Genomic DNA, 11,094 nt, shown 5'->3' on the forward strand with positions numbered 1-11,094 from the left:
GAGAAAAATATGTATGCAGTGAAGAGTTAATAATGACTAAAAATAAATAATGAATGATACACTAATTATATATAAAACTTTATTACACATATTTATATCTAACTTTACCATTACATAATTTCATCAGTAAACAATAGATTGAAACACACCTCATCAATTTGATAATAGATACTAACTAGGGAATCAACCAATTAACAGATACCAAAAGCGTATATGTTGTCTCACAAAAATGTGTCACAACATATGATTAGTTGAAAAAATAAATTTAAATTAAAAAGTAAATAATTAAGTATTTCATCACTTACATGAGTGATACACTTTTTGGAATAAAAAATACTTATAAACACTAAGCTGTTGTTTTGGTTTCTCACGAGTATCCTCGCACTGGAGGCAATCTTGTCCGAGTTGAGAACATCCACAGGTACGTGGGGCTAACTCTTCCAGCGGATATTTTTTCATCTATGACTCGAATGCTTAAGGGAATCAAACATGTACCACTTGAACTAACGTGAGTTGATATAGAACACTAAGCTATTGATAAAACATGAAATTTTTTTTGTATAATTCATTAGGTCCAGCCCAACAAACTTTGATATCAGGCACGTGTTTGTACTTTCTAGACAACCTCATTCTCAGTTTCTCCTCTGTTCTTCTTTCATGGTTGATGATGTTCACTAAGTGGGTCCCACGTTTCATATCAAGAAAAAAATGGAACTTGAACAATGTTCAATGTTTTTTTCCATCACCCACAAGAGTGAAATCTCCTCTAGAAATAGCTTCAAAAGATGGTGAACTAAGAGTCTTCATTGTTGCTGGAGAAGTTTCTGGAGATTCCATTGCTTCTCGTCTTATGGCTTCTTTGAAACTTCTCTCACCTTTACCTCTTCGTTTTTCTGGTGTTGGAGGGTATGTTTCAAACCAACTATGAACTCTAACACTATATTTTGAATTAACTCTGAAAATTGGATTATGGGTATTGTATTATAAATGGAATAAGTTATTTTTGTGTTTCAATATGTTTAATGGAAAATTATTGTAAAATGGTGTTCTGAGAAATTGATTCTTGTAATAGAATCAGTTTCTTTTAGTTACTTGATTAGTATTATCTGAATTTCTTGGTGAATTCAGTATGTGGTACTATGATTGAATGAGAGAATCTTGTATCTATCATTAGTTTTGAAATAATCATTTAGTTTTTGTTGACACTATCGTTCCATCATCCACCGGTCATGTGTTCGTGATCATTGACTCTGAAGTAAAAACAATATACGTGAATGATGGATGATAAATCGACATTGTAAAAAACTTTTAAACTGATGATGCATAACAATTAAACTCTTTCTAATAAGCTTAAAACTTTTAGCTTCTCTAAAAACTGTTTTTTCCCTATAAAACTCTTTATTCGTAGTTTAATCAGTTTTGTGAGAATGTTAGATAAACCTAAAGCTACATTTTCAGTACGGATTTAATCTTCATATTATTGCATTGTTATTGTAATCTTACATATAGGAAAATGTTTATTACTTTTAATCCTTTAGGAATTGTGAGTTGGATTCTGGAGGGTAATTGAGGGAAGAAAGATATTTGCAGGCTATGAAATACACTTATGAGATGACTCCGAGGTTTTGCGTTTCCCTTCCTTCCCCTACCAAAACATACAGACCTTTAGGCCCCTTGGCGGTAGATTTTTTTCTCGGCTATGTATCACTCCACACAATTATGAAACTTGCGGTGTTGAATGAACTGAATGTTGGACGACTATATTACGAAAATGAGCTTCAATTCAATATAGCATACATGAGAATGTTGCATTGGATAAGTGGACATATAAACAAGATAAAATTAAATCGTAAGTTGAGGTAGCATCTATCATAGAAAAGATAGTATAATCTTGCTTTAGGTGGTTTGGGCTTATGTGGAGAAGACATGTAGAAGTCCCAATAAGGAGATTAGATCAGATGAAGGGTGTCCTAGTGCACGAGGCTCCATGTAGTGGGGTCTGGGGAGGGTAGATGTTTGCAGCCTTACCCTCACAAGTGAAGAGACTCTTTTCAGGATTTGAAGTCATGACCTCCAGGTCACAAGGCAAACAAACTTACCGATGAGTCAGGACTGACCCTTTGTATGTATCGATTGACTGTTTGGTATTTTTACAGGCATTTATCGTTGATATGTGTCAATGAAGATTGAATGTACATGCCTCAGAATATGCTGAAAAATTTGTTTTCCGATGTGTTTCAAATGTTTTTATCTATTTCAGGGCTAAGATGTCCAGTGAAGGATTGCAGTCTTTGTTCCCTATCGAGGACATCTCAGTAATGGGAATTTGGGAGCTATTGCCACATCTGTATAAATTCAGAGTAAGTAAAGAAGAAACTTCAATTCCAAGAAGTCCGTGTGTCATGGATTGTTGAATCATATACGCGATGTATGTGTTAGTAAAAGAGAGATAAACAGATTATAAATTTTTATCGGTTTATAAAATTGTCAGGTGAAATTAAAGGAAACTGTAGAAGCAGCTGCTACATTTGAGCCTCATGTAGTTGTAACAGTTGATTCTAAAGGCTTTTCTTTCCGGTTCTTGAAGCAGCTAAGAGGTACTAATGCATCCGCCTCGCTGGAAATGTGCCACTTGATTATATTTAGAGAGGTATGCTCTATGCCAACGGGGGAATGCGTTTTGCAGCTATATACGGTCAGCAAAAGTTGTATTCACCAGCACATTTTCACTATGTTGCACCCTCGTTCTGGGCATGGAAAGGAGGTGAAGCAAGACTGAGAGGACTAGCATCGTTTGTGGACCATCTATTGTGCATACTTCCGAATGAGGACAAAGTCTGTCGGTTGAATGGATTAGCTGCAACCTTTGTTGGGCATCCTGTCCTTGAAGATGTTCTAGAGTTGAATTTGGTACGAGCTCGCTATTTTTCCATTATGTACTTTGTAGATTTATCATGAACTTTTATCTTTTTATATGTAATTTTTTGTTGTTCATATTTCTGATCTAGTTGAACCTTTTGATAGACATGATTTGGTTGTAAATGCTTGATTTCCTTTTTTCAGAGAAACAATTCCTCGGTCCATGAACGGAGGGCTGAAGGAAATGCTGAAGACTTCCGAACTAAACATGCAGTGCCATCAGGTATTGATAATTTGACGAAACTCCCAATCTTTTTAGCTGATCTTAATTGTTTATTGTTTCTAGTGCTGGCACATGTAAAAGCTGCTTTTGATATTTCACCACTTCTACACCAATAAGTTTGTTTCCTGAGAGAAATATTTGTTTGCGTATTTCGGATATCTTGTATGGTATCTGGTTTAGCAAGATGTTGCATAGCTCAGATTTTTATGAAAGTTAATTGTAGTTGGAAAAGGAAAGGGATAAAAGAACCTTAAAACAAAAAAACAAAAAGATAAATTTATACGGAATTTAGATGAAGTTTATTGGTACAATCATAATAGTTTGATTTAACATCTAATGATCTTATCAATTTCCACTTTAAAAGGAGCCACTGTTATCAGCTTGCTTCCCGGAAGCAGAGTACAAGAGGTCACTCGGATGCTTCCCATCTTTGCAAACACATTCGAACTCCTGAAAGATACTTTTCCGAATTTGATGACTGTCATCCACGTTGCGCCTAACGAGCATGTGGAAAAGTTCATTGCTGGTGCTGTTCATAGATGGCCTGTGCCTGTTGTATTAATTCCAGGAGGAACAACACAACTGAGATATGATGCTTTCAGTGTAAGCCCTATTGACTCACTAAATTTACATTTACGGAGAATTTTTTACGAACTTGTTATGTCGAAAACATATAATAGTGGTGGAGATTTGGTGTAACACTTCTGTTATAGAAATCTTGTTCTTCTGCTTGTACTTATGGTCCCGATTGTAGAATGAGTTCAGACTCTAACTTTATCAAGTTTTCGTGGACACTGAAATAAGAAATATATAAATAAACTTGAAAATTGGCATCATTACCATTGATTTTCCATAAAGTTTACCAGTTTTTCATGTCAGTGGGTATTTTTATTCGCAGTTTACGCAACATAATTTCTGAGTATGGTTTTGGCCATTTCTTTATGTTTGTGGTCCACTTTGTATTTGATGTTCAACAGTGTGTTGTTTTTTAACCTTAGAGATTTGGCTTCTGTAAAGAAGCTAAAACTCTTTGACTGTATGCTTTGTTTTGTGTCCGTTGGTGCTTATGGTTGAAAGGAATGACATAATCTTCAAGGGAACTTCGATAAATAATAACCAAGCCTTAATCCGAGTTGGTGGAGTCGGCTATATGTATCGAACGATGCTATAATGCTCTGTCATACTCCATAGTTAATAAAAGAGGTGCAGCATGAGGATTTCCTAGGAGGTCACCCATCCTAATAATACTCTCGTCCAAGCACGCCAAAATGCAAGTTCTGCTGAGATCCGGTACATAAGTGCTGGTATTTGGGCTAGAGTCATTTTAATGGCTTGTTTATATTGTTCATCCATTGCTTCTTTAGAGGTGTTTCCTTGATAGTTATGCAGAGAGCTTCACATGCCTTGTTACTTGATGCAATATCTTAGCTCATAATTTCTTTTCGTTTTCTTTGTGGGATATGTAGGGGTGGCAATACGGGCCAGCCCAACCCAGCCCGACCTCGCCCGCATTTGGCCTGTCAGAATATGGGTTGGCCCGACCCAACCCTTATTGTTAAAAGGGCTCAAAATGCCAGCCCGACCCATATTTGGCAGGGCTGGCAGGCCGGCGGGTTGACCCGTTTTGTTTTTTAAAACATACATTAAAGCTTTTAGACAAAATTATTAATTCATTAAATAATTCAAACAATTCATAAATGTCTTTTAAAACAAAAAATCACAAACAAAAGACACAATCTCATACGCATTTGGCCTGTCAGAATATGGGTTGGCCCGACCCAACCCTTATTGTTAAAAGGGCTCAAAATGCCAGCCCGACCCATATTTGGCAGGGCTGGCAGGCCGGCGGGTTGGCCTGTTTTGTTTTTTTTGGTGCTTGTTGGCATATCTTGTGCTTACATCTTTATTTGGTTTTTATGGTGGAGGCTGTCTTATCCTCCTATCTTGTAAAATAAAATGTGTACATGTTTTATTTTATATAGTAGCATATATTATGCAGGACCAAAGCAAGAAACCTTCAATTTTTTAGCCTGCAAATCTTGTAGATACATTCAACTAATGATGTGAATAAAGATAAATTTATTTTCACTAAAGCTTTAACCCTTGAAGAATGCATGAAGGTGAGTCTGAGCGCAACACTAAGGTTGTTGTTTTGTAACCTGAAGGTCACATGTTCATAACTTGGATATAGCCTCTCTATTGTTTATGTGAATAAGGTTGTGCATATTTACTCTCTTGCACAGTCCACATCCTACCCGGTGGGCTATGAAGCACTGATACTTCAATAGCCTTCACGTATCCGTATCCGATACTCTCCGATGTACCCATAGCATGTCAAAATTATTTTTTTGAAAAATAATTTATGAATTTGATACTGTCCGATACTCTTCAAATATTTTCCAGATACCTTATAGACACTCAAACTACCATACAATAGCATTTTAAGAGAGAAGAAAGTATAACACAATCAATTAAATACAAGAGAGAAACATAGTAGTGAGAGGGAAAAGACAAAACATGTGTATTTTATAGAGAATGAATAGGAAATGCATATGCATATTGTTGACCATCGATTAAACAAGATTGTTATTGTTCCTATTTGTCGGCACTAAGCAATAATTTCGGATGACAATATGAATTTCACTTTGTATTTAGTGATGTTTAAGAAATGTTCTTTATTAAGAAATTCATAACAATAATTATATGTTTATTATGTTTTATGTACATATTTTATATGCGTATCCCAAACATATCATATCCTACATTTTCAAGAATGTGTATCGACATATCGTATACGTATTATATCCGATACTCGTATCGTATACGTATCATATCCGATACTCGTATCGTATACGTATCATATCAGATACTCGTATCGGATACGTATCAAATCCGATACTCGTATCGGTATCGGTGTTTCATAGCCGGCGGTAATATTTTGCGGGCCGCTTTTTTTGCGCTCGAAGACTGTATTCATATGCCTATTTATGTTGAATTAACTGAATTTCAGGCAAGTAAAGTTGCATTATGCACATCTGGAACAGTTGCTGTTGAGCTGCAACTTGCACGTTTGCCTTGTGTTGTTGCATATCGTGCCAATATTTTGACAGAATGGTTCATTCAGTACAAAGCTAAGATAAAATACATTTCACTTCCCAATATTCTCTTGGATTCACCCATCATTCCCGAGGCACTTTTCCGATCCTGCACGCCGGAGAATCTGGCCTCATTGCTCAAGTAAGATTGAATTTCAAGTTATTTCAGATGTCACTAATTTTGTAAGAAACTTATGTAGATTAAATGTTTAAGACTAGTGTTTGCTAAAGTATTAGAATGGGTTTTATTTTATGTTTGGTGTGTTATAAATACAACATAATATGACATGGGTCCAAAAAATGGAATGTTTTGATTCCACTAAGGTTGATTTGTAAGCTGAGTTTTGGAGGAGAATAGAAGGTTTGAGAGCTATCTCATCAATGTATTTTATGATTTCCAAGTTTTTTTTCTGCCCTTCATTATCCTTCAAAAACTAACTCGCAAACTGACCTGTGCCCGTTTTCGAGTTGAATTTTGGAGGGGAATGAAAGGAAAGTGAAGGCTTTAGAGCTATATGACAAGTGTAATTCATAGCTCTCAAACCTTCCCCTTCCCTTCCTTCTCTCTAAAATCTAAATCGCAAATGGCCCCTAAGGGTCTGCTTGTGAGTTTATTTTTGGAGGATAAGAAGGGAAATGAAAGACTCGAGATTCATTTTACAAGTGTATTTCATGGTTCTGAAGCTTTCCCCTTTTCCTTTCTTTCTTACCCTCTAAAAATCAACTCGTAAACATACCATAAATGAGTCGGAATCAAAGAGAACAGAACACTATGTTACACTTCATTCTATCTGTGCATCAAACACTATCTTAGGCAATACATGAAAAGTTTTTAAGGAAAGGGAGTGTATTTCCCGGGTTGTGAACCTAGGCACTCACACTTTATATCCTACAGCTTAACCGACCGAATCAACCATTATTAGTCAGATGAAAACCAACATTTTTCATCGGTATATTTGACACTAGGTCTTCTCTCATGATTATAGGGATTTAATAAGTGATAGCAGTTGTAGAGAAGAACAAATAACTGCAGCTCAAAAGTTTGTCAAACTTCTATTCCCTCCAGAAGGAATAAAGCACAACCTTCTTCAACAAAATTTGATGACAAATCCTCAGTACAGTCCAAGTGTAGTTGCAGCACTGACTATATTAAACTACGGGAATCCGTTAGGTGACTAATGTATAACGAAATCTTATTCGGCGAAAGCAAAGTGGCAACAACAACAACCAAACATTATTCCTACTAGATGGAGTCGGTGAAAGTTCAATGGCATTAAAAACATTTAGTGTAAATGTTGAAGGTCTGTCCTTTGTTTCTTGCCATGCAAGCAATCAGAGATACAAATCAAGTTATTACTATCAAAGAAAATTTCTTGTCATTCAATAACTTTGTTGTTTTTAGCATTTTATTTTGAAATTTTTTGTTTCCATTTAGTTGGTAAAAAAGACATGAATAGTTTTTGTTGAATCTCTGAATACTTATTTGGTTTGTGTATAAATCAGCTAAACACAACAAAACAAATGTTGATTTATCTCATTTGTTTTGGCTATTGTAGGCAGCAAGAATACTTATATGTGAACACCGAAGACTTAAGGTTCGAGTTTTTTCAGAGGGAAAATAAGGGAAATAGAGATCTTGAGAGTTATCTCACAAGTGTATTTCATAGCTTTCAAACCTTATTTTTCCATTCATTCTCCTCCAAAACCCAACTCTCAAATGGACCCTACGTGCTTGTTTTGAGTCGGTTATTAGAGGGCTAGAAGGCTTGAAAGTCATATAATACATTTATGAGATGACTCTAAAGCCTTCTTTTTTCTTTCATCCCTCTCTAAAATTCAACTCTCAAACAGAATCTTAATAATTAGGATAGATGCATGAATGCATGCATGTGGACTAGATTGTTTGGACACATTCCTAATAACATGCACACTCACCCTTGGAGAAATGTGGGCTAGATATAATACGAGTATCAGATATGATATGTATCCGATACGAGTATCAGATATGATATGTATCCGATACAAGTATCAAATATGATACATATCTGATACTTGTATTATATCTGATACGTATCATATCTGATACGATTATCCACTTGAGCTCCAAGAAACTAGTTGGATTCATGAACCTAGACTTAGTTGGATTCATGGAAATAGTAAATTGTGTTGATAATATTCTGAATGATTACATGATGATATTATGATATAAAAGATATGATACTAATTCATATTTATATTAATACTAAACTTCTAATTAGATAGGAAACAAATCATAAAAGATAAATACAGTAATCTTAATACGACTCCCACAGGTATCCTTGCAGTGAAGACAATCATATCCGAGCCGGAACATCCACAGGTAAGTGAGGTTAACTCTCCCAACGGACATTTTTTCCATCCACAAGATTCGAACCCGAGTTTTTGCTTAAGGGGAATCAAACATGTACCACTTGAACCACTCAACTATAGAGTTTGACAATAAATATTTGTAGACATAAAAGATTGCATTTTTCAAAATTAGTAAATAATAAGTTACTAGTTTAAACTAAAACCATCGTAAAGTAAAATACAATAGTTTCTCAAATACTTAATAAATATTTGAATAAAGTCATGTCTTTACTAAAATTATTGAAAATAACAACTTATCAATATAATAATTTAATCATATTTGCTTACACTAAAAAACATGGAGTACTTTGTTGGAATGTTGATAAACATATTTGCTCACAATGGAAACAAGGAATTTAATCAACATAATAATTTTATCATATTTACTTATTCTTGAAAAAAAAATACTTATCAACATGATAACTTATCAACTTAATAATTTATTTCAAATCTTTCATAAACAAGGAATATAATTTTACTTGAAAGTAGTATTATTTGCTTACACCAAGGACTATTCATTTAAAAATATTTACACAATTCCTTTAAACCAATATGTATTAACATATAATATGTATTCCAAGTATCTAAGGTCTTAACATAAATACTTCCACACTAAAATTGGTGAAATAGTATAAAACTCATGTTTAATATCTCTTATTCCTTATCTATTTTAATTGCCTAAGTTATTTCTTTTACTATCTTTTATCTTTTAACCTAAGGAGTTAATCTTTTGGATATGAAGTTTGTTTTAAAAAAAAAACACCTTTTTCCAATTTTTTGTTCAAAGATGAGTTAATAATCTAATTTCTATTTTTCATACATAAAGATGTACGATCATGGGTTTTTGGACCTAGGAGTAATATCACTCTTTTATTCCAAAATGTATTTTTAAAACATATTATGATATTAACGGGAATGGAGTATCTCCTGGTATAAGGAGATAAGTTATCTCCTTATACCAGTGAAATCATGACATGTGTCATGTTTCATCATTTTATATAAAAATATTTTTAAAAATAAACAAAATAACACACATGTCACATTTTTACTGACTAGAGGAGAAGATAAGTTATCTTCTGATACGAGGAGATACATTATTCTCTTATTAATAATACCCAATGCTTTGATTCATAGAATGTAATGAGTAAGGTTTGAATATGTGGATGAATAATTAATTTAATTAAATTTTTAGTGTATTTGGTATCTTATTAATGGATTAACATATAGTTATAATTGATTATCATGTGTCTTGTTCGACAAGAAATAACATTAATTATATATTAATATGTAAAATATACATTTAACCACCTTTTTATTACTTCATAAATCATATGTTAGATGCAAGATCTTAAATAAGGTGTATTTAACATATCTATTGAGAGTAGCTTTGTTGTGAAATTTGTTATCGAAATAAGAGAACAAATTAATAATTATTAATTAAGAGGTTAAATTAATAATTACTAATTATAAATATATACATTGAACTAATTTATTTGTTTAATATTATATAATTTCATTTACCTAATTATCATAACAATTGAAGGCGAAATAGCAAGTTGTAATATCTTACTGATGAAAAAGATAAGAACTAAAACTATATTTTAGCCTGAAACTTATGCAATTGTGGATTTGATTAGTATAATCTATATATTAAGTTAGACAATATAAAAGAAAAGAATAATAAAAAATATAAAACATAATTTAAACAGAATATAAATTGCTTATTAAACATAATTCATTTGACTCAAACAATAATAAAAAAGTCATTAAAATTTATTTAGTAAAAATTATACAATCAACCTAACACATATGAATTAATAATATAATATCAATAACTACTATATAATCACTACTGAAAAAAAAAGAGACCATGTTTTATGGATTAACATAATATTATAATTATAAATTAACAATATAACATCATTATAATTATAATTAATATGACATTACACTTATATTACTATATATAGAATCTATTATCGAGACTCTATAATAACAAAATTCAAAATCTTCTATGTCAATTACTTTGTGTGTCCAAAAAAACATATCTAGTCATCGAGAAACCTTGCCATAAAATATCTAACCATAAGATAAAAAATAAATTGATAAATTCTTGTGAAGTAAATGTGAATTGGCAAAAAGATATATACACTGATAGTGTAAATATTTTTTATACTATCACTACATTATTCACCATTGATTTTTACTTATCGTTGACTTTTAAATAAAAGTATTTCTAATGAATAGTGGATAATACACTGACTGTATATAAATTTTTATACTTTCAATATACTTGTTACACTCACTTTCACCTTTTCAACCAAACACTATTATTATTATTAGAGAAAAAAGATGTATACACACCGACACCGACAGTGTGAGAGTTTTTTACACTGTCACTCAATTTATCTATCGTTCATTTTCTTTCAATTATGTTTGACTTTGTTCACAAAAAGTAATCCAAATAAA

General features: G+C 32.7%; 1 protein-coding gene across 1 annotated transcript; it reads left to right on the forward strand.

Moving 5' to 3' along the window:
- LOC109361559 (probable lipid-A-disaccharide synthase, mitochondrial) lies at window positions 614-7,766 on the forward strand. Its single transcript, XM_019607049.1, has 8 exons — window positions 614-906; window positions 2,261-2,360; window positions 2,492-2,597; window positions 2,687-2,910; window positions 3,064-3,142; window positions 3,507-3,745; window positions 6,153-6,379; window positions 7,224-7,766. Exons 1-8 carry the CDS (start codon window positions 665-667, stop codon window positions 7,414-7,416), a joined length of 1,410 nt encoding a protein of 469 aa, XP_019462594.1. The 5' UTR covers window positions 614-664; the 3' UTR covers window positions 7,417-7,766.

The sequence above is a fragment of the Lupinus angustifolius genome, chromosome LG12 (genome assembly GCF_001865875.1).
Source record: "Lupinus angustifolius cultivar Tanjil chromosome LG12, LupAngTanjil_v1.0, whole genome shotgun sequence".
In the NCBI taxonomy this organism is placed as follows: Eukaryota; Viridiplantae; Streptophyta; class Magnoliopsida; order Fabales; family Fabaceae; genus Lupinus; species Lupinus angustifolius.